Raw genomic sequence first — 24079 nt, forward strand, 5'->3', positions numbered from 1 at the left:
ATAGTTATCTATAAAGGAGATATAGTACTAGGAACTACTAATACTTTTAGTAGGTATCTTCCTAGACAAGTTAGAATAAATAAGTTTAAGTAGCTTAGTAATTAGGGATTCCCTAGAAGATAGTACTTAATATATAGATTTAGATTATTAGTATATTATATATAAAAAGTTTTCTAGTTAAGGTAGTACTAATTTACTATTAGTAAATACCTATAATAGGTTTAGTATATTTAGGTGTTCTATAGCCTTATAGAATTCCTAATATAACCTAAATTATATATCCTTTACCTTTATTACTACTACTATCCCTATTATCTATATTATAAATATATAACTATATATTAGAGATTAGGAGGTAAATATTAGTAAAGGGCTTAGTACTATATAAGAAGTTACTATTAGAGGCTTAATATAGAAGGATATGCTTATAAATAGCGTATTTATTAGTAGATATAGTAGAGCTTCTATCTATATTTAAATAAGACTATTAATATATCTAGCCTATAGTGTGTATATACTATATTATAATAGGTAGAGGTTATTCTTTTTAGTATAGAGCTTAAAATCTAGGTAGTAAATATACGTCTATAAGAATAGCTAAGTACTAAAAAGTTTAGTGCTATAAAGCGTGTTTATTAGTTTAGCTACCTTAGTAGATCTATTAGGGAGTCTATATTATAATCTAACTATCCTGCTACCTTATATAGGTAATTTAATGCTGCTAGTAATAGTAATTATACCTATTCTAGGGATAAGGAATATAAAGTTATCTGCACTACCTAATATATACTTTAAGGCACTAGTGTTAAATAGCTATATAGGTAGGTTAGTAATAGTTAGTTTTTTAATAGTAGTATAAGTACTTACTAATTTTCTTAGGTGTTTACTATTTACGTTTATTATTAATAGTAGGGATAATAGTTAGGACTCTATAAGATTAATATAATAAATAGTGTAGCTAATAACTATAGTTAAGCTATTATTATCTAAATTATTAGTATTATTAGTAGTAGTATTATATGCCTTCTAATATTTAGTAGGCTAGGATATCTTATCCTTAGTCTAGGCCTTCTCCTTATGCTTCTTAAGAGCGGCATATATAGGGTAGAGGTAACCTATACAGGGCAAGTTATATTTCTAGCACTAAGTATATATTAACTTAGTAGCATTAGCGTCTAGTAGCTTACTTAATAAGTATAATAGCCTTTTGTATACTAATTATCTAGCTGCGTATATAGCTAAAGAGTTAATATCTAGGGAGTGCTTTTCTAAGATATCTAGGATCTTAGGTTTAATATCCTAGAATATAGTAATATTCCTAGTAAAGAGGTTATCTATAACGTTGTCTATTATCTTAGGCAAGGTAGCAAGAAAGAAGGAACCTTTAACTTAATTAGATTTAAACATAGCCTATATAGCTATAGCTACTAGTTAGGTAGATATAGTGTATTACTTTGCTATACGTGTATATTATTAATAAAACTTATTAAGATAGATTCTAAGGTTATCTCTATTATAGTAGCAAAGGTTTATTAATAACTAAAAGAGTAAGATAGATATATTACCTATATCTCTATTAAACCTATTTATAAGATATTTCTATATTTATAAAGAGGTATTATAGCTAGTAATACTTATTATTAAATTATTATAAATAGAGGATAGGAGTATTATTAATACTTTATTATTAGCCTTATCCTATTCCTTAGCTTCTAAAGGAAGTAGTAGTCTTAACTTCTTCCCTAATAGGATAGGCTAGATACCTATATATCTAAATACTATAGTCTAGGCTAACCTCTATTCTAGGTAGTTCTTACCCTAGGAACCTAGCTTAAGTAATAAGGAAGGGTCTAGGTAAAAGTTAAATATAGGTTTAGTAGCTATAGTGTGCCTAGGGGGTAATAAGGGTATAGACTATAGGAGAGGGGTTATTAGAGGAAGCTCTAGGTATAGGATAGCTATAACCTTTAGTAAAGCTAATCCTAAAGAGCTAGAGTATATAGGTAATAAGCTAAATAGATTTAGGTAAGAAGCTATATTAGTAGTATAGTATTATAGTAATATAGTAGCTAAAGTAGTAGAAGCTAATAAAGAGTAATTAATATAAGCAGGTACTAGTAAATAAAGCTAAGTATACTAGTAGATAAGCTAGGCTTATAACCTAATATAATAAAAGTATTAATTAAAGAATCTATAGACGTGGAAGCTAAGGTGGCTAGATATAGATACCTTCACTAGTCCTAAATAGGTGTCTCCCGGACAACCCGGGATAGGGGAGTCGCCAATGGTGGTAGGCAGTCACCACCTCATACAAGGTAAGCACTATGGCTGATATAGAAATAACAGGCTGGGCTGGCGTGTGGGAGAGGCCGGGGCTAGAAGTGTGTGGTTGTGGTTGTATCGGCCGTCGGACGCCATACCCTACGACTACATTGGAGTACCCGTACCCACCAGTACAATACGCCCGCGCGAGCCGCAGGGATTCCTTACCCCCCCGTCCAGTGCCCCCACCCCAGTCCCAAGCAACTTCAACGCCAACGCAACGCAACCCCTGTGGGCCGTGGGCCGTGGGGGCCGGACAGACGTTGTCCGTGGCGAAAACGTGGGCGTGTGGTTGGGTGTGAGAGGCTGGCCCGAGAGTTTGGAGTGCAGGGGGCTGTTTTGGAGGGGTGGGTGATGGGTTGTCTTGTTTGGTGGTGGAGAGAGAGAGGGTGTGGGATTTGGTAGACGGTGTGTTTGGTGGTGGAGAGAGAGAGGGTGTGGGATTTGGTAGACGGTGTGTTTGGTGGTGTAGAGTAGGTATGGTGTGTAGGTACCTGGGTAGGTGGGTGTTTGCTTGTCAAGGGGAGTTGGGAGAGTTCTTTGTACCTTGTTTTGCTTTGTTTTGCTTTGCTTTGCTCGGACGCTGACGTCAACATGGGCGAAGCGGAGCAGAGCGGAGTGGAGGATTGAATGGAATTGCGCATTCGAGACACACGGCTCGCTCGTCTTGATCGTTGGTATTTACTTTTTTTTCTTTGGGGGGGGGGGGGATTTTACTTTTGTATCTATACCGGTACACACACGCGCGGAGAGAAGGAGAGACAGAGGGAGAAGGAGAGAGCATGGGTCAGGATCCGATCCAAATCCCCCGCCGCAACGTCCACGCTCTCTTCTCTTGACCTTGACCTTGACCTGGACTTTGACCTTGACCTTGACCTTGACCTTGACCTTGACCCGACTTGCTCGCCCGCTCCCAGATCCCCATCCCCATTCGACGCCGCGCCACTCGCGACTTCGATCCGATCCAAAGTCAACCTCCCCACCATCCTGCCCTACCACCACCCGCCCAACCCCAGCGAATCAAAGAAAAATAAAACTTGCGCTGCAACGCGCCATACCCGCTGCAACACACAGCGACGTGCATTCCTGTCTGCTGGCGCTGCTGCAAGCCAGGGGGAGTTTTTTTTTTGTGGGGGATTGGTGCTGTTGTTGTTGTTGGGAATAGAGGAGCTTACTTGCGACTACGACTACGACTACGACTGCGACTACGACTACGACTGCGACTACAGTGATCCAAGCCAAGTTCTTCTCCTCTTTTTCTTTTCTACCGAATCTTGCGGCGTGTGTGGCCGTGCGGGGTTTGGGAGTGTGTTGCTGTTCGGAAGTACTCCTTTGGGGCCCCGCCTTATCCTGGTGTTGGCTCTGCACCGTACCGTCCCGTCCCCGTACGCTCGAGCTGGCGCTGTGGTGTGGTGTGCGGTGTTGTGCTGTGGTTTGCTTGTTTGTTTGTTGGCCGCCTCACGCGGCTGCAGGAGTCTGGTGATTTGGACGGCCAAGTCGGCTACATACTGACATACCCTTGTTGGTGGTGGCTGCTCGGTTGGAGAGAGGGAATAATTTCCAGACGACGTCTTTGCAACGCTGGTGGGTTTTATTTGTACTTCTTCTTCTTCTTCTTCTTCTTCTTTTGTTGGGCGGGTTTTTGGGCAAGAGCGCGGATACGGTTGGCTTGTTGGATGGAAGCATGCATTCTTATACTCAGCCCCAATTTGCGCCCGATCACGATAGACATGAGTCGGGACATCGGGGGCCGTTGAGTAGGACGTGGCCGCAGATATTCAAGAAGAGGAGGAGATATAGTCCTGTGAGGGAGAGTGTGCAGCAACAACAGCAACAGCAACAACATCAACAACATCAACAACAACATCAACAACAACATCAACAACAACATCAACAACAACAGCAACAACAACAGCAACAACAACAGCAACAACAACAGCAACAACAACAGCAACAACAACAGCAACAACAACTCCAACATCACCATCATGGTCCGCCCCAAACCTCAGGGCAAATACCCAGTACACACCGTCCCCCACAACCACCTCCACTCCAACCTCCACCTCCACCGTCCCAACACCAACCGCAGAACCAACAACCCATGCAACTCCCAATCCACCCCATCCGCCCCTCTGCGCCATCCACATCTGCGTCGCTTCGGTCGCCGTCACTGGCAGCAGACACCGCGAGCACCATGTCCACCATTTCCCACGCCTCCTCGGCACCCTCGAAGAAAGTCCCGATTGCGAGACGGAAGAGCTCGATTGCGCCGGCTGAGACGAACGGTATGTGACTTTGTTATAGGCGTGGTTTTTTACAGTACTTGTTTGTCTTTTTTTATCATCTTGTGAAGTCGAACTATCAAGATTCTCTCTTCCCATTCACACTTGTCCACTCCACCAATCCACCCTCTTCCCCTCCCATGAACCCTCTCCCCTTCTCTCCCTCTCCATCCCCCCCCCCACTCACCACACCCAAACTAACCCCCCCGCCCACCTCCAGTCGCCGGCGGCGTAAAAACCCCCCAAGCCGACCTCCTCGCCTCCAAATCAAACTACGAGCTCATCTCCACGGGCCAACACCTAGAAATGGGTCTACACTTCAGCACCGCCATGGCCACGGGCGTCATGATGAAACGCGCCACCCACCGCGCCGCCGAACAGGCCCGTCGCGATCGCATGAAGACCGCAATGGTCGATCTCGCAGAGTTCTTGCTCGATGGCGAGGTCACGTTTGGGAGTGGGACTACGTGTTTTGTGGTTATGCGTGGGGGCAAGGGGGGGGAGGGGGTTGATGGGGTTGGAGAGGAAGAGGAGGGGGAAGGGGAGGCCGAGGACGGGGATGATGCGTTTGCGGGTTCTGGGTCTGGGTCTGGTCGTGCCGGACCGGGTGCTGGAGCTGGAGCGACACCCACGCGCGGCGAAAAGCAATCGAGACGCAAAACCGCGCGCAAACGCAGTTTGAGCGTGCCGGGCGCGGCGGGCGACAAGCAGACGGTGAATAAGGCGCGGTTGATTGAGATGGCGTTGGAGAAGATGAGGGCGCAGGAAAAGGAGATTGAGCTGTTGCGGAAACAGGTTGAGGAGTTGCGGGGTTTGGGCGTGGCGCGGGGGGGTGTTGGGGTTGCCGGGGATGGGCATGGGGTCGGTGTGCTTGGGGTTGTGGATGCAGATGCGATGGATGTCGAGTAAGGCCTGGGTTGGATTGTGTTTGCAGTCCCCTCGTATCATGCTGACCTCGACGGCAAAGCACATCCCCTCCCCCTTGAAACCCCCAACCTCTCTGCTCCTCCCCCTGCCTCTCCTTCTCCATCCCCCTCCTCCTCTCCTCCTCTCCTTCTCCATCCCCCTCCTCCTCTCCTCCTCTCCTTCTCCATCCCCCTCCTCCTCTCCTCCTCTCCTTCTCCATCCCCCTCCTCCTCTCCTCCTCTCCTTCCCTCTTTCCCTCTCCCTCTCCCCTTTCCCCAATTTCCAAAAACAAGCGCGTTTCGCATTCGCATAGAAGATATCCCACCCCCATCTCTGACTGTATTCTGTATATCAGGCGTCCAGGCGGTGAGGAGGTCAAGGGCAACAGGATCAAGCAATGAATGCACGAGGTACGAATCGCCGTTTCATCCGTGTCTGTGGTCAGAAAGATCAAACGGGTGCGATGGCGTGAGGAATTCCTCTTCAGTGTTGTACAGTTTGAGTATAGGCTGTACGCTAAACGACGGTATCCCATAACCATAGCCATACTCTTGGTCAAACGCAGCAGCACATTTGTGTTTAGTTTTCAGTTCCCATCAATTCCAGCTTGGGAGGGGATGGAATGGGAAAGGATAGGAAATGTCATAGAATTTACACACGCCATGGGATACGCTTGCAATCAAACAATCTCCCCTCTTCTTCCTCTCCAACACACCCATCCGCCACCCCACCCACAACCCCCCTAAACAGCCCTAACCTTGCGATAACTCGGCGGCCGCCACCTCCTCCTCACAATCTTCACCGCATACGGGGGCAACAGACTGACCCCCGCAATCAGCCCCGCCTTCCACCAAAACGGCAAGCTCGCCACAAACGGGAGATCAAAATAGCCGTCGAGAAAGGGGACGGAGCCGAAATACAAGGCCGCAGTACCAAGCAGACTGGCCACCATGATCCAATGCCACGTCGTAACCTCCATGGCCACCATGACGAGCTCGTTGACAATCAGCACCGAGAAGGAAACGCTGACCATGCGGAGGAAGAGCGGGTCGCTCGGCGTGGCGGAGCTAGAGCCTACGCCGATGAGGAGCTGGGACAGCCCTTGGATGATGGAGCCCTGGTAGAGGGAGACGGCGACCCAGACGAAGAAGGTCTTGTAGCTGAGGCTGCGACCCGTCTTGAGCTCGGCGTAGAGTTCTGGGTAGAGATTGGCCATGCTCTCGTCGACGTCGCGGTCGAGGACGAGGGAAAAGACGGGGGCCATTGTGTAGATTGTGGAGTAGCCGACGAGCAGGAAGTCCTTGTACAGCGGGTTGGGTTCAAACGACGACGCGATGCTGTAGACCGTCTGGCAAATGGATATGATGAGGCCGCGGTGAATGACAAATTGGCTCAGTTTGGCGCTGCGCTTGTAGCTGTTGCGGCCGTGCCAGACCAGCAGCTTGACCAGGTGGCAGAATTGCTCAATCGAGAAGTCGGCGGCGAGACTGGCTTGCCGGCCTTCTTTGCCCACGATGCCGACGCCCACGTCGGCGGCTTGGATCATGGACACGTCGTTGCCGCCATCGCCGATGCAGCACACCCGTTTCTGCGTGTAGGAGCGGATCAGGCGCGCGACGTCGGCTTTTTGCGTGGGCGAGCAGCGGCAGGCGACGACAGTGGGGAGTTGCACGGCAATGGAGATGAATTCTTGCCGGTAGTGGGTTAGCATGAGGGCGAGGGACTCGCCGTCGATGAGGAGGCAGGCATCGGTTTTGCCGCGGAGGAAGTCCAGAGAGGAATGGGCGAGATCTTTGCGCTTCACTGTGACGTCTTATTTAGTATTGCAAGTGGGAAGGGTCAAAGCAGGGACTAACACTTTGCAATGGTGTGCACGTATTGGCCTCGTGCTACTAATTTCGAGCTGACGGCAACACAGCGTGCGGTTTCGACTTTGTCGCCAGTCAGCATCCAGATCTTGATTCCTGCATTGCGGAGGAGTTCCAAAGAAGGCTTGACGTCTTTTTGGAGCTTGTCTTCAACGCCTGTGACACCAAGGAGCTCTAGATCGTGCTCGAGGTACTCCTTGACAACATTGGCGACGGCGCTATCACGGTTGTTGAGAGCTAGCGAAGCCTGCGCATGCTTGATCGAGAAGTCCTGGTAAGCCTGCGCAGACAGCTTCTTGCGACCCACGACCAGTGTTCGAAGACCTTCGCGCGCCATGTTTGCAGTTTCTTCGTCTAGCCAGTCATTGGCAGCAACAATGGCCGTCATGACGGTGTCGGCGCCCTTCTGATAGAACCAAATCTCGCCGTCATCTTCAGACGGAGAGGATTCTGGTCCGTGGTAAAACTTCACGACGATGCCCATGCGTTTCCCCTCTGATGTGAAGGGGAAGACGGTGAGTATGCGCACCTTGACGACTGCATTGCCACTCTCGCATGACTGTAGAGTCATGGATTCCCGATCGCGGGAAAGAAGTTTGAGGCCAACAGCCTCAGTCCAGCGTACAATGGCAATCTCATCCGGGGAGGATGCTTGGTACGTGGTGATGGATTCGCCATTCTCCTCTTCAATAGTAGGGGTGACGTTGTGACACAATGCTAGTGCTAGCACAACATCACGCACACGAGACCCAATCTCCCGTCGTGTACGAGTAGCCGAGGTCAATGGAGCGGTATATGCGGAAGATGGAGTGACCATGGTGGGAGTCTCTCCCGCAGGAACAGTAAAGCACTGGCGCACATAGGATGAGACTTCATCCATGGCCTCGTTGGCGTAGGATACCGTTCCGACATGTATCTTCTTCATGACCATCTCTGGGGGCTAGTCAGTCATGCGCACCTGTAGACATGTATTGTACAAACCATTTTGAGTAAGAGTGCCCGTCTTGTCACTTAGAAGATACTCGATACGACCTAGGTCTTCGGGTATCGTACTCGTCCGGACCACCGTCCCTGCAATGCTTTGATCATGCTCAATCAACCACGCATAGACAGACTTGCCCATGTCCAGATTGACACGCAGACCGACGGGAACGATGGTTGAGAACAGGATGAGAAATCTCATCATGGAAACATACCACGGCCGGCCATCGATGACCCGAAACTTGGCCACTGCCACCAGGATGAAGGAGAGTGATAGTGTAAAGATGCACAGCCACTTTGTCAACGAGTTGATTTCCAGCTCCAGTAAGCCTGTCTTGGATCGTGAAGGTGAGGTAGAAAGAGCTTGCCGAGTTTGCGGACCGGTATAGACGACAACGGCAAGTAGACTACAACTCGAGGCTACCACGGTGTTTGCCCAAATGGTGTTGTCGATATTGAGAGGCGCTGACTGACTCTCGTCTGACGAAGAGGGCCGTTCATCCTCATGTGGATCGTAGTGGCGTTGGGTCCTGGGAGGTAGCTCCACGGTTCCGTAGAACTCGTTGACCTTTCGGTCAGGTTTGCCAGCGACCACACGGAGCCGGGTGTATTCTCCAACATCTAGGTTTTGTGTAAGAGGCGATGTCAGGCGCAGCTTCCAATCGGTCTCGCCATCCAGTTGGTCTGTCCGTATGAAGGCTTCGCCAGAGGTTCCTGAAGCCAAGGTAGCCTCGACTTTGGCTGGCTCTTCATCGCCTGTCGAATCTTGGTCTATCAGAGGCGATCTTTTGGGGCTCACAGGCTCCAGAACCGCAGTACTGTTCTCGGTAGCATATGTCTTCAGAAGGACCATATCCGCAGGTACTCGCTGATCTTTACCAAGCTTGACCACATCGCCCACTTTTAAATTCCTCGAAGGCTTAACGACTTCCCAATAAGTGCACGTCGCGAGACCTTTGGTAGATAGCCGTTGCTCCTCCTGGTCCATGTCTGCTAGACGACCTCCCTCTTTCCACGACTTTCTTAGCCGTCGTTTCTTCTGCGAGCTTTTCCCTGGCGCCATGCCGTTGCCAGCCCCGTTCTCCTCAAACATCAGTACCGTGTAGCCTTCGGAATTGGCCTCTGCATCTCTCCGCCGTCGCGCGATATCGTCCAAGGCTTCCTTGCTCAACGTGATGGTCAAGACAAAGGCCAAAGGTGCAATGTAGGTTGAAAGGTAGCCGAGTCGCAAGGCGGGTATAAGTTGGGAAAGAGCGACAAGCAAGAAGTACATGTTGATGAAGAAGGAGAACTCATTGTACAGGGTTCGTGGGAGAAAACTCCATGGTGTGTATTTTGCGTTGGAGACAGCGTTGGCGGGAAACTTGGAGGACTGAGGCTGGCCGACAGCGATCGTCCTCTGCGTAGTCGGGTCGTGTTCCTCGTCTGCATCTGACTCTGCTCCTTGCTCGCCCAGCTGTATGGCCGAATTGTGGTTACGAGAGAGAAAGCTAGGCAGGCGAATGTTGGAGCCTAGCCTAGAGAGAGCGCGAGGAGGCGGGCGATTTCTCAGCCGCATGTTATGAGATGGTAGTAGAGGGGCATCGTCGTCTGCAGATTGTGCAGAACTGCCAGCGGAATCTCGCTTTGGCGTGTCGTGTTCGTCTAGCAAGCCTCGCAGGTCCTCCTCCTCCTGCGGCTCTTCCTTTCTCCGATTTCCCCGCAACCTTCCTACCCTAAGGTTTCGCAGTGGTATCCTTGCGCCCAAGTCATGATAGGGTCGTCTTTGTTCGGTGGGCTGGCGGTGGGTTGGGGTGGCTGTCGAGGCCGTCGTGGTCGTGGTCGCGGTCGCAGCCAGAGGGTCCAGTTCTTCGAGAGCGAGATCCAGGTCCGAGTCGTCCGAGTCTGGAGCATTGGGCTGGTGGTATTGATGTGGGGTAGCCATGCCTCATGCGTGCAGTGCACAGAGTAGACGGCAAAAGGCTATCACCACTTCATGGATGTGTCTTTCGGGAGTCTGCGGCGGTTCGGGGGTAGGTGAAGGCTGAATGCAGGCGCTGGGCAGTTGATTGGGGGAGGGGAGGGGAGGGGAGGGGACAGTTTGTGGGAATGGTGGTGGTGGTATAGACTTTGATACTCCCATGTACAAGTGGAGACTCTGTTCACTCGAGTGCGCAGACGGCCATGACGAGGGTAGAGGGCAGGCCAGGGTAGGCAGAAGGTAGAAGATGGATGAAGGGGGTGTGTGTGTGTGTGTGTGGGCGAGACTGTGCGGTGATTGTTTCGTGGCTCGTGGCAGGATTATTAGTAGCTACTGGGAGGTACTATATACATGTTGCGCCTGGGCTGGCAGCCTGCGACAATTTGCGCGTCACTCGTCACTAGGCATAGCTCGGGAGAGCGGGAGAGACTAGTGGAGAGAGAGAGAGAGAGAGAGAGAGAGAAAGAGAGGGTGTGTGGCGCGTGAGTCGCGCGTGTGGCGCTATGAATCGTGCTATGTGGCTTGCAAGCTTGTGCAGAGGGACAGACTTCCCAAAAGTAGACTAGCCTCGCTGGAACTCGGTTCTACACTAGAGTGCTCTAGTAGACTAACTCATGCGCCCGGGTGGTTTGAGTATCATGTGATTTGCCACTGCTACATCCTGGCTATTTTGATGGCACAAGACAAGTAACGTGATCCTCAAACCAGCCGAGTTAACTAGTAGACTATACTCTCTCCAGACTCTCCATGTGGAGAGAGAATGGCGCCAAGGGCTCGATCCAGGAACAACTGGCCAGTTCTCTTCTCTCACAACATTCCGACCATTGCATAACCATAGCACCGTACCGCCCTTTTTTTCTTTTCTTTGCGCATAATGCAGTCTGGAATTGCACTCTGTTCTTGATTTCTGCCTTGTGCGCCTCCTCCACGCTCGGAAACCTGCCTCTCTTGCCAGCCTTTGCTTCTCCTGTAAAAGGTATGTTACGTCTTCTTTTCGCCCCGTCTTTAGCACCGAAAGGGATCAAGCATGCGCTACCCTCATGTACACACATACACCATACTTCCCTCACCACGACTCGAAGACCCCTTTGCTCCCACAGCAGCTGCATCGCCCATACTCCTTTCTCCCTTCTCCCTCGTAATCCTACTGCATACGGCTTGGCCATCCGCCCTGCTCCGTCGCCCAGTCCACACGCAATCATTGCAGGCCCCAACAACCCCCGCCCCCATACGATCAGCCTGCAGTCGGCACACCCTATCGCCACAACACCACTGATTGCCCCACAGTACTTGTAGATACCCTTTTTATTGCCTTGTAATTTACCTCCCGCCAAAATGGCAGGCGAACCCGCGGCCCAGTCGGTCGACGCAGCCAGCCATGGGTCCGCCTCATGGAATCCCGCCTTGCGCCGCGAGAAGGACGTCCGTCCCGCGCCCATTGCACAGCCACCCGCGAAGTCGGCTTCTGAATCTTCCGAGGACGAAACCGAAGACGATTCGGAAGAGTCGGAAGAGTCGGAAGAGGATGAAGCAGGGGAGGAGCAAAGCGAGGAAGAAAGTGACGAGCAAAGCGAAGAGGACGAAACTCCAGCAGAGGTGCGGCAACCTGCACCTCCCAACAAGGACACATTGGGCGACAAGATCAGTGCGAATCACGACTCTCCTGCGCAGACCAATAACGACAAAACCTCCCAAAGTTTTCTACCCCCACCATCAGCCGTTGCGAAAGTAGGTGCCGTCGATAACAGCCAGGACGATTCCTTGGTCGCTGCCACCACTGTTCTCGACATCAACGACCAGTCGGAGGCCGAATCGAGCGAAGAGGAGGGTTCTGATGAGAAGAGCAGTGAGGAGAGCTCTGAAGAGGAAGAGGAGCGCCCGGCCGAACACTATGAACACCAGGGTGAGACATCAGCCTTGGAAGAGGCCATGACAGACAATGTCCAGGCTCCTCTCGTAGCCGATAGCGAAGCAGATGAGTGGGGCAATTCAGGCGAGGCCCTTGACTTTGGCCAGCAACTACACGCGGCTCCCCTCAAGACACCGGTAGCAGAAGCAGTGGGCACCACAGTCGGGGACGACATGATTGGAAACACAAATGTGGGAGGAAACGCAGGCGAAGACATGGATTGGGGCAACACAGGAGAAGGAGAGGACTTCTTTGGAAGTGCGGCTAACCAGACCGTTGAGCCCGCACAGGACCAAGATGTCACCCCTGGAGCACATGTGGTGGACCAAGGAACTTTCTCGACTACCAGAGATGAGTGGGATCTGGATCTGGATCTAGACGATGAGTTCCTACCCGAGACAACAGAGGCGCCGGTGTTTGAGTTGAGTGACGACGATGGCTTTCTCGAAGAAGACACCTCGGAGGCAGTACCACAGCCTGTGCAGCCTGCTACCCCAGGATCGAGTGGTGCAAGCCGATATGCGCCCCAGGCTGCTCAGCCCTCGTCGACAACGAACCCATATGCCCCCCAGAGTCCACAGATGGCCAGCATACCACAGACACAACAGAGGAGCCCAGCTGTACCGGCGTACAATGGCTTCGGTCAAAATACAGCCTACCAGCAACAGCCGCCTCGGCCACCCATGCCCAGCTCAGCTCAAAGTTTCGTCGACAAGTCTAAAGGGGGTTATGCCTCGCCTTATGACCTGCCAGATGATATCATCACGACTCGAAAACGACCAGCGCCACGAACCGCCGTCACAGCTACTCCTGCTCACCCACCGCCCCGGACTAGTAGCGTGTCGTCGATCACAGGACCACCTCGGCCTGTCCCTGCATCGAACATGTCTGCAGCAAGCCTATCCCCACCACCATCCGCCAATTCGACGCAGTCCGTGACAGGCTTGCCAGCTGTTGTCCCCAACCAGGTCGTCCCACCGTCCAAGTCCCCTTCGAGTGATTTCTTCGCTGAACTGCCTGTGACGACCAAACCAAGGCCATCGGGGCGTTATACACCACAGCCGAACAACCCTGCTCAACAACCTGTGCATCCGCCTGCTCAAAATTCTGCTCCGCCTCCAGTACAACATGCACCTCCCCAATTTCCTCTAAAGGAACGCACAGCTTCATGGTCAAGTTTACGCAATGAGTTCCATCCTGATTCAGGACCTACCGCCCCTCCACTTAGACAGCCTGAACAGCTTCCCATGTTCCCAAATCAGCCATCCGTACCTACAAGAACCAACAGCCTCCCGGTACCACCATCAGCGCAAGCACCCCCCACGGCAAGATATTCTCCTGTACCACCTTCCACGCTGCCATCTGCCAATCCTCGATACTCCCCCGCACCACCAAATGCCATTGCACCGAATTCACGCTACTCTCCCGCGCCCCAATCGGCACCTCATGGCCAAACTCACGCTCGATATGTGTCGGAACCGCACTCGAATATGCACCGCACTCCCTCACAGCCTTTTGCACCTCGTACATCTAGTCCGCTGGCGTTCCACTCTACCTCCCAACAGCAAGACAAGGCATCCGAGAACAACTACACTCCTGCTCATTATGTTACACAATCAGCAGACGGTGTACCTCGTCCTCCGTTCAAAAGCCCGCTTGGCGACGTCAGTGAACTCGAGGAAGCGGATGCAGGATTGAGCTCCCGACCCCCTACGGGCACTACGGGAAGGTCGGAAACGCCTCCTCTGCGAAGCTCGCCATCTTCAGCGACTGGATCGCCGAGGAAGCGTGGCAACTACGCTCCAACCTATCCACCCACGACTATACCAGAACAACAACACGCCATCACTCAGTCGCCTACATCGAACTTCAAGCAGCCCCCTCGAACTTTGTCAGCTTCGGAACCTTCCAACAGCGCGTACGGGTTCATGCCTCCGACTACCACTCAGAGCATGCATTCTCTTGCTTCTGGCATAATCAATACTATTCCTCCTCGGCAACAAGCTTTCTTGGATTACGACTGCATAGTCCCGGAGGATGAACGCGCCAACGACCCACTGCAGCGATGGAAAGGTCATCCAGTCTTCACTTGGGGTCTGGGTGGCACTGTAGTCACAAGCTTCCCCAAACAGGTTCCTAGATACGGGGGTGGTGCATCAGCACCGATGATGAAATGTAGTCCTGGCGAAATTAGACTACAGAGCGTCAAGGATCTATCGCCCTTGACACAGGATATTGCCAAGTTCCCTGGACCGCTCAAGTCTAAAAGCAAGAAAAAGGAAATCTTGACTTGGTTGGGACGCAAGACCGAGTCCTTGGAGGCGCAGCTTAAAGATCCGGCATTGGAACACTCCTCGACCGAGGCCGATATCAAACGTCTGGAAGACCGAGCACTTCTTTGGAAACTACTTTCTACCCTCGTGGAGCACGATGGCCGACTTGAGGGGAGTGCTGCGGAAGCTACGGTCAAGAAACTTCTTGCACCAGAAGATCCAAATGCAGCGGATGTGGAGCCATCTTATTCCACAGCTGCAGACATTGTTGGACGTCCACGATCAAATACTTCCAGTCTCCAGGCAGAGCCTACTGACCCGAGAGCCGTCGAGGCTCTGCAAAACATGCTCATCAAGGGTGACCGAGAGAAGGCTGTTTGGCACGCGGTCGACCAACGACTATGGGGTCACGCCATGCTCTTGTCATCCACCTTGAGCAAAGATATTTGGAAGCAGGTTGTGCAAGAGTTTGTGCGCAAGGAAGTCAAGAAGATTGGCCAGAGCAACCAAGCACTGGCTGTTTTGTACGAAGTCTTCGCAGGCAACCATCAAGATTGTATCGACGAACTTGTCCCTGCATCGGCTCGCGCAGGCTTTCAAATGGTCAGCGCTGATGGGGCTGGAGCTACACAGAATGCCTTGCAGGGCCTGGAAAAATGGCGCCAGACTGTCGCCTTGATCATGAACAATCGTAGCGAGGGCGATGCAGCGGCACTGCTGTCTCTGGGTCGGCTTCTTGCGCAGTACGATCGTATCGAAGCTGCGCATATCTGCTTCATCTTCGCCCGTTCTATATTGAACATCAGCGGTGTTGATGATCCCCAGGCCGATCTCGTTCTGATTGGTGCTGATCATCGGAAAAACCCGTTGGAGCTTGGTATTGATCTGGAACCCATTTTGCTCACCGAAGTGTTCGAATTTGCCATGTCATTGTCGTTGCCAGGGGGTGCACATATCCTTCCGCATCTGCAAAATTACAAACTTGCACATGCATATCAGTTGGCTGAATACGGATACCGGACAGAGGCACAATCATACTGTGATGCTATTGCAGCGGCGATGAAAGCGACGACGAGAATTTCTCCATACTACAGTGCAAGCTTCATCGCTAGCCTGGACGACTTGAGCAAGCGTCTATCACAGTCCCCCAAGGATGGGTCCTCATCATGGATTTCAAAGCCTAGTATGGACAAGGTTGGCAGTTCGTTACTATCCAAGTTCAACAGCTTCATTGCTGGTGACGCAGAGGATGCGGCAACGAGCAGTCAAGGAGGCGGCGAAGTTGGGCCGTTTGCCAAGATTGCCGGTGGCAGTCAAGGACCAACACCTTCTCAGTCGAATTCAGATCTTTATGCCGCCTATGCTGGCTTCGGTGCGCCAGCCCAGTCCGCTGTCGGAAACTCAAAATATGCACCATCGAACGCCTATGCGCCAAGAACATCATCAGAACAACACCGATCTCGCTATGAACCTGGCGGTCGACCTTCTTTAGACTCTGTAGATGGCACAGGCATGCGTACTGTATCTGAGGGTTACTCGCCATCAACACCCGGCTTGGGTCCATACAGTCCGACGCAGTCCCAACTAAGCCCCCCTCGTGGGCTAGCCAAGGCGCAATCCTACTCCCCTCTTCGAGCTGAGCATAACATGTCTCAGCCTTCATACGGCAGTCCCTACATGCCCACGCCCCCAGTAGGAGAGTCAGCGTCGACTCCTGGACAGAATTTCCTCCAACCTGGAGCAAGCTTCGATGAGCCAGCGTCCGCAGCAGATGGACAGTCCTACAGTGGGTATGAGCCACCTTCGAGTACCTTTGAACCGCCCTCATACCAGCCCTACAATCCGGACGACGACGATGAGAGAGAAGATCAGCAAAAGCAGGCATTATCAAAGAAGAAGTCCTTCATGGACATGGATGATGACGATGATGATCTCGCGAAACGCGCTTCAGCCCTCAAGATCAGCGGCGGCAAATCCGAAGCTGATAGGAAAGCTGATGAAGCCTTCCGTAAGGCCGCCGAAGCAGATGCACAGCGTGACAAGGAAAGTGGTGGAAAGAAAGGAGGCTGGTTCGGAGGCTGGTTCAAGAAGGACGCCGCTGCAGGACCTGGGCCCATCAAGGCCAAACTGGGTGAAGAGAACAGCTTCGTCTACGACCCCGAACTCAAAAAGTGGGTGAACAAGAAGGGCGGCGCAACAGAGACCAAGACCGCAGCCACGCCACCACCTCCACGTAGCAGTCCTGCTGGGTCCCGCAGCGCCTCCGGCAGTGCAGCACCACCCATGGGTCCCCCCAGTGGCCCAATGCGACCACCAACCTCCAATCCCGAACCTCAACGGAGTTCGTCGATGCCGCCTGGTATGGCGCTTCCTGGATCGAGAGCGTCGACGCCAGGATTACACGACATGGGATCCGATGTCGAAGGGCCGCCCAAGCCTCCTGCCCTTGCGCGACCCTCATTTGGAGCCGCATCCGGTCCGCCATCGCGGCCTGGCACGAGCATGAGCAATGCAAGTAGCATTGATGACTTGCTGGGCGCACCGCAGGCGCGAAAGGGGCCCGGGGCGAAGAAGAAGAAGGGAGGACGCTATGTGGATGTCATGGCGCAGGGATCGTGATTGATGTGAGGATTTGTATATACATAGGACCGGCGTTTTTGGGTGTTGAGCTGGGCGGAGAGATCTGAACGGACGGCATGTTGGATTGATGGCGTTACTCCTGCCCTGACTGCAGAATAGGTGGGCAAGAGTGAAGGGTGTCTGTAATATACCATGTAATCCAATATATTCTGTCAACTTGTACCATCTCACCATTGATATCTCAACATCTTGCCAAATATTTGTGTATCTATATCATGTGATTGCAACACCCATTCACTTGATCCCCAAAAAGCCTTGTTTGTGTTTGGTTTTTTAATTTTTGCAAGAATGAAAAATCCAAAGTTCCAACCCACGCAATTCTCAAGCACGCTAGGAACAAAACCACCACCAAACATCAAAACAAAAAATCATGCATGCCTCCTCCTCTTCTTCTTCTCCCTAACCAATAAAACCAACACAAATGCCCCGTATCCCAAACTCCCTCATTCGCAAAGCTTATGCCATTTCTCCGCTTTTGCCCCGCCTTCTTGCTCCTTGTCGGGACTTGGATACGGCGGTGAGGGAGTTGGGGTGGTTGAGGGGGTATGTGAGGGGGAGGGTTGGGCCGGAAGGGAAACGGGGACAGGCCGTCGCCCTGCTGCTGAAGCGCCTGGTCAAAGAAAGAGCGAGGGGAGTACCGTTGCAGTATCTATTGGGGACGGAATTCTTTGGGGAGTTGGAGATTGCGTGTGCGAGGGGGGTGCTTATTCCACGGTATGTAGGAGGTGTTTTTTTCTTTTTTTTGGGGGGGGGGGGTTATATGGTAAATATGAAGAGGAGGGAGATTGGAAACCATCTGTCCATTACATTCATTCAAACCGCATCAACCGCATCAACCATCCATCCCTCACCCATCAAAAACAAAAACTAACCAACTCCCTTCCCTCCCACCCCCACAGACCCGAAACCGCAGCCTCAACAAGCCACCTCGCCCACCTCCTCCTCCACACCACCCAACCCCTGCCCCGCGAACTCCGCCTGCTGGATCTCTGTACAGGCTCGGCTTGCATCCCGCTCCTCTTCCAGCACGAACTGGGTAAGTCGCGACAGGACGTGCACGTCCGCGCCCTGGGCGTCGACATCTGTCCCCGCGCTTTACGTCTCGCGCGCTGGAATCTGCGGCGCGTGCGGGGTAGGGCGGGGGGTTTTGCGGGGAGAGGTAGGATTGAGTTGGTTAGGGCTGATGTATTGGGGTGCTCTTCTGGGAATGGTGGTCGTGTCAGTAGGAGAGGTAGTACCAGTAGCGTTGGTGGTGAGGATGCAGACGTCGTGCCGGTACTTGCTCTCCCGCTGGCCATGGAATCCACCTCGCAGCCGCTCACCTGGGACATTGTGATTTCCAACCCGCCATATATTTCCCCGCGACACTTCTGGAGCACGACGATGAAAGCTGTGAGGAATTGGGAGCCGAGGATTGCGCTTGTGCCGTCTGCGTCTGGGAATCATTTCTCTCCTTCTTCTTCTCCTTCTTCTTCATCTTCGCCTCGCCATTTTCCTCGCGTAGCATCCAGCAAAAACGTCGACAAACACGACCATGGTAATAAAGGCACAAACGAGAAAATCCTCAGCGGGAGCAATGACGACGACGATGCTCGTGCAGATTCCTTCTACCCATACCTCATAACCCACGCCCGCCGTCTCCAGGCCAAAATCTTACTCCTCGAGGTTGCCGATCTCGCGCAGGCGCTGCGTGTGGCGCGGTTAGCTACGCAGTTGGGTGGCTTTGAGGGTGTGGAGATTTGGCGGGATGAGCCTGGTAGTGGTGATAATGGTGATGCAGGTGCTGATACGAAAGAGAGTACAGAGGGTGTAGGAACGGAGGAGCATGGGTATAAATTTTTTGGGCGGGGTGGGGCGAGGTCGGTGGTTTGTTGGAGGGGGGTTGGGGGGGCGTGGTTGGGGAAGAGGGAGATGGGGGGTTGAGATTTGGGGGGAGGGTGGATGGAGGGGAGAAGAAGAAGAAGAAGAAGAAGAAGAAGAAGAAGAAGAAGAAGAAGAAGAAGAAGAAGAAGAAGAGAAGCAAATCCACTATTTCCCTATGGTTTCAAGCCTTACCATCTCATCCCGTCCTAGTGGAGCCTTACACACATCAATACTCCATCCACGCTCAGGGAAAAGCCGAGACACATATGTTTTCTCCGTGAGGTATGCTCCTTTCTTCACGCGCGTATGTGCCCCTCTCGCTCCTTTTTCCTCATCATTACGTTGGGGGGCCAGGACATCTCAAGACAAAAAAAAAGTGTCGATTTCTCCCAAGATTCTACACTGTACGACTCGGCTTGGCAGAGGAGTGAACGAGGGGTTTACTTTGCTGGTGTGCTTGCATGCTGGTAGTGGGTGTAGGCTTTTACGGGGTGGTGGTGTTGCGGGGAGAAGAGATGGGATGGGTGGGGAGAGGGATAGAGGTACGTTATACGAGTGTTGTTAATGTAGAGGGACAATGGGGTTTGGAAGTTTCATGCTGTTGTATATCATCATCACACCCCAGGCCCCTTCCCCAGCAATCTCCCTCCCCATCAAACCTCCCCCCTCCCAATCGCCCTCACCCCACTCTCCATAGCAGGAACAATATGTCTCCTCAATGGCATACCCTCCTCCGCCTTCACCAAAAACACATACCTAACCACCACATCCCCCTCCTCCTTCATCACATGTATCCCCTCCACCACCACATTCCCCTTACCTACAACTTCACACCCCAACAACAGCCGCATCCCACCAACCCCACTATTCCGCCACCCCACATGCGGCGGCGCAGCCGTATACGAAAATGCCAGATCAGGCTCCTCTGCCAGATAGATGCCGTGGCCGTGAGCGGCGCCGACACGCTGGAGTGCGGTGCCGGAGCAGTTTTTGAGGCCGTGGGCGAGGATGCCAGGGAGGCGGTCGAGCGAGGTGCCGTGGAAGAGGATGGTAGTCTTTGGATCTTTGGGCGGAAGTTTCGCGGTGAATGCGGTTTCGGCGTGAGGGTGCGTGCTGCTGAGGATGAATTGCACGGTGTCCAGGGGCAAATTGGGGATCTTGGTGGTGCTGGTAGCAAGGGCCAGGATACCTGGGGTGAGACTGTGAGACCAGGAGAGGAGGCGTTCGGCTTGGATATTGTAGCTAGGGAGCAAGAAGGAGAGGTTTACGCTGGGTTTCACGACTTTCAGGGCAGGTAGGAGATTTGCGATTTTCTTGACGTCGATCCAGGCCATTTTGGCGCCGGGGAGGAGTTCTGGCCGAGAGGTTAGGGCGGCGGCGTACAGGCCTGCGAGAAGCACGTCGGTGACAAGCGGGTTGGTTTTGATGTCTGGGATTCGTAGGTCGATTGGCAAGCTATTCCATGTGTCCTGGCACGCTTTCTGATCGCAGGGTCCCGGGCGGAGAAGTTGGATGCCGCGAGAGGTCTGTAAGCGTCCGCAGGATACGCAGGCTTGTCGCATATTTTCAAGCCTCGCCTTGACAGTGCCGTGCAACTCTGCTATCCCCACGCGTCCGGCTTGAAGCTGTGTGTGGACGAGGCGCTTGAGGTGCCATAGAAAGAGGTTGGGAGCTGGTTGCCTTTTGATATCCACAGTTGACATGGTGCAGTCCAAGCGTAGGCTATATTGTTGAGGCTCTCGTCCTTTGTAATCGGTTTCAAGAAAGAGGAAGACCGTGGTAGCTTCCTTTGGCACACCCATTACAGTGCGGTGGAGTGGAGACAAGACGGCCAGCGAGAAACTGATCTCCACTGTATTGTCGCCGAGTTTCTCAACCGCGTCGATGGCGTCCAGGGGTAGATTTCTGAGTTCTTCATCAAGCGGGTCGTGGTCGGGAATCTTGTGTTCCTCGAGAAAGCGCAGTGTGCCCTGTGGATCTACTTGCTTGAGCTGCTTAATCAGGCTATCTAGGCGTTCGGCCTCTTGCAAGATTTCCGCCTCGATTGGGGCCCAAAAGGCAATTGCTTCGTCCAGCTTTGCGGCTGGTATGTCGGTCTTGTAGATTTCAAGGTCAAATAGGAGGGCGATGGATTCGATGGCCATTTTGACGTTGGGTCGTATGTTGTCATCTTGGAGATAGCCCGCAATAATAACCTCTCGAACAGCGGAAGAAAGATCTTTCTTGCGTGTGTGAGCAGCCACGACTGCGCTTTTCTCTGGCCTTGCTCGAGCAGAACACTCGGTCCCTTCTGGAATCTCTGAATTTCCACTGCACACTGACCAGATCTTCTTGAACAACTCTTGCTCCTGGGGCGTCGCTTGCTTGACTATACAAACGCAATTCTTGACTACCTCGACATTCTTCGAAGCAGCCGAGAGCTTCTCCACAGCAAGATACATGATTGACTCCCTCAAATCTCCCTGTACCTCTTCAAGACACTCAAGTATGCTGACGAAGAGCTCAGATGAAGCTCCTCCTCCTCCTCCTCCTCCTCCACGGGATAATATGCACTGTACACTCGCATCCACCCTACCACCAGACAACCGCTCCTCGAGCTTCGTCAGCGTATCCACGAACCTCGATGCCCGTGACTTCCACGCAAGTAAATCCGGTTGGAGGATAGCAGGCACCTCGCAGCTTGTGTCTTCCAAATAGCCATTGAACAGCGTCTCAAGCGTTCGCATAAACGCCAGCCACTCGGCCGCCCGCATACTTTGCAAAGTATAGTCTAGGAACCCAGAGCCTTTAGCTAGGCCGGGCTTGCCATCGCGAGCAATCCATGTGAGCAGGAGCGTCTTCCAGCATTTTGTCCAGGCCTGTCTATCGGTTAGGAGTCTGGTCATGGCGATGGTAGCGGGCGCAGGCTCAGTCTCGTATTGTTGCATTATCGCAAGGAGATGCTTGATGAAAGAGTGGGGGCGTAGAAGTCTGTTCCCTGTGGCTATCTCTTTCAGACATTCATTGCGTAAGGTGGCGCCAGCGTCAATCAGCTTTGACACTAGTATGGCTAAGGATCGCCTGTCGCTATCAATGGTATTGCCCACCGTGCTCTTCCAGATGTGAAGGAGGGTTTCGATTGTATCTTGTGTTTCAGGGGCTATTTTGCCTGAATCAAGACACCGGGATATGTAGAATTCCTCAATAATCTTTTCCAGCGGATGCCGCATACTCTGTTGGAGTTGTTGTGTTGCATTTACCTTCGAATCCGATGTCTTGGGCTTGGCGGCGATTGCTCCTGTCTTGAGACTGACGGTAGAGTTCTTAGATGCTTGCTTCTGCGAGACTTCCAGAATTTCTCGAATCATATCCATCTGCTCTGTCGATAGCCATGATCGAAGTAATGCTTTGGTAACGACCGACACAAACGGGAAGACGTGACGAGACTCTCTAACATCTATGCAAAAGGTATGCAGCTCCAATGCCAGGGGCATCCAATCTAAGCCCTTTTCAATATGTTCTTTTACTGCATCTCGGCAGCTCCATATACACTTCTTGATTCCCCGCGAGAGCCAGGGATGGATCATCGCGGTGAGCAGGTCGTTTGCACTGGGCTTGTCAAACGTATGAATAAGTTGGTGTAGGGATGCAATGTGCTCGCCATCGAGGCAGTCTCGATGCGTGTATACGTCTCGGATCGATGTGTAAATGTCTTCGCTGTGAGGATTATGGATTGCCCCGACAGCCTCGAAGAGGGTCAAGCCTTCGTCTGTGATGGGTTGGGCGATGACAAGCTGTCTGAAAAGATGTAATACGCTTGATCCTGCGCTTCGAAGCTCGTGCATTTTGTCTATGCCCGCTGTGACTCTGAGGAGGATTGCTCGTAAGGATTGTTTGTTGCGATTGGGTACTTCAATTACCATTCCCTGATACTGTAACCATGGTTTTCCCACCTCGTATCGAGCGATCAGTCCTTCTCTTAGCGTTTCCTCTTTGTGGGTCACTGTATCTGGCCCTTCGAGACTAACAACATCTCCGATGAAATGCAGCCAGGAGTTGTCCAGACTAGCGAGTCTTGCGAGGCGTTTGACATCAGGCTTCCACGAGGCCCATATCCTCCACACCGGAAAGAAAGCATCAAAGAGACGTTCTGCACTGGTCACTCCCGCCGATTGCTTCATCGCCGCCGTAATCTTCAAATCCTCCAGCCAAGATGTCGCCTCACGAGCCGCTTTCCACTCATACCGCACCCTAAAGCCTTCCAACTGCGCCGCATAGTCCGTAAACGCGCGTCGCAGGAGCACCCCAAACTCTGGGAGACTATCGAGATTCGAAACGTTTGATTGACGCATAGTCGCATATATTCCTTGGATATATAGACCAGCCGCGGAAGCCCCATGGCTGGCATATGGAAGCAGCATACGCGCCCAGCTTGCTTCGAAGTCGGTCACTGATGCAGGGTTGCCGTGGTTTGCAGCAATAAGGCACTGCAACCATGTATCGAGACCCCAGTAGCTCACCTGCGCAACATTCAACTCTGACGAGAGAAGGGAGCGCAAAGTCTTTGCTGTCATTACATGCGATACCGCAGCAATGGCGATGGATCTTGGTTCATGGCCTTCAACTAGTATTCTTAGTCTTAAGTCTGTATCGGCCTGGCTGAGTTTTCCCTTCCTCTGGAGATAGGAGTCGGTGTGATTTTGTAGAGCTGCGTATGAGAATTTGCTATCGGATGGATGTAGCACTCCAGATGTGGCTTCGATGTTTTGGTGCCACTCTTGGCTGTGTTTTGCTTTTGAGAACAGGACTGAGTTCTTCAGTGGGACAGTCTTCTTGGTCCAGGATAGACGGAATCTTTTATCTGCTGTTCGCTGCTCGGTAGGTGCCATGAGTAAGGTGTCCATTGCTATTCTCAGATGGCGAGTTTACAGCTTTGTGACCAAGAACTCGCCGTTGCAGAAAATGGAGTGTCGTGGAATCGTAATTCAGTAGTTACGCGCTGCCACAGCGCTCTCTCGCAGTCTCGTGATGGTATATTCTTAAGAAAATAAAGCAGTAATATGTTGAAGTCCGTATAGATGTCTCGTCAGACGCTT

General features: G+C 52.0%; 5 protein-coding genes across 5 annotated transcripts; 3 read left to right on the plus strand and 2 right to left on the minus strand.

Moving 5' to 3' along the window:
- Positions 1-4006: 4006 nt before the first annotated feature.
- IAQ61_008162 (uncharacterized protein) lies at positions 4007-5513 on the plus strand (the record flags this gene model as incomplete). The annotated part of the gene is made up of 2 exons (XM_066097877.1): positions 4007-4607; positions 4825-5513. 2 exons carry the CDS (start codon positions 4007-4009, stop codon positions 5511-5513), a joined length of 1290 nt encoding a protein of 429 aa, XP_065952374.1.
- A 739-nt stretch (positions 5514-6252) lies between these two features.
- On the minus strand, positions 6253-10283 carry IAQ61_008163 (uncharacterized protein; the record flags this gene model as incomplete). The annotated part of the gene is made up of 3 exons (XM_003840321.2): positions 6253-7313; positions 7367-8311; positions 8360-10283. The coding sequence occupies 3 exons, from the start codon at positions 10281-10283 to the stop codon at positions 6253-6255; spliced, it is 3930 nt and encodes a 1309-aa protein (XP_003840369.1).
- Positions 10284-11654: 1371 nt separating this feature from the next.
- IAQ61_008164 (uncharacterized protein) lies at positions 11655-17120 on the plus strand (the record flags this gene model as incomplete). The annotated part of the gene is made up of 1 exon (XM_003840320.1): positions 11655-17120. The coding sequence occupies one exon, from the start codon at positions 11655-11657 to the stop codon at positions 17118-17120; it is 5466 nt and encodes a 1821-aa protein (XP_003840368.1).
- A 478-nt stretch (positions 17121-17598) lies between these two features.
- On the plus strand, positions 17599-19064 carry IAQ61_008165 (uncharacterized protein; the record flags this gene model as incomplete). Its single annotated transcript, XM_066097878.1, has 2 exons — positions 17599-17855; positions 18041-19064. Coding segments are annotated over 2 exons (1281 nt in total), but the record flags the coding sequence as incomplete, so codon positions are not given.
- Positions 19065-19657: 593 nt separating this feature from the next.
- On the minus strand, positions 19658-23887 carry IAQ61_008166 (uncharacterized protein; the record flags this gene model as incomplete). The annotated part of the gene is made up of 1 exon (XM_066097879.1): positions 19658-23887. One exon carries the CDS (start codon positions 23885-23887, stop codon positions 19658-19660), a length of 4230 nt encoding a protein of 1409 aa, XP_065952376.1.
- Between the last annotated feature and the right edge of the window lie 192 nt (positions 23888-24079).

The sequence above is a fragment of the Plenodomus lingam genome, assembly GCF_022343315.1.
Source record: "Plenodomus lingam strain CAN1 chromosome Unknown contig_3, whole genome shotgun sequence".
Classification (NCBI taxonomy): Eukaryota; Fungi; Ascomycota; class Dothideomycetes; order Pleosporales; family Leptosphaeriaceae; genus Plenodomus; species Plenodomus lingam.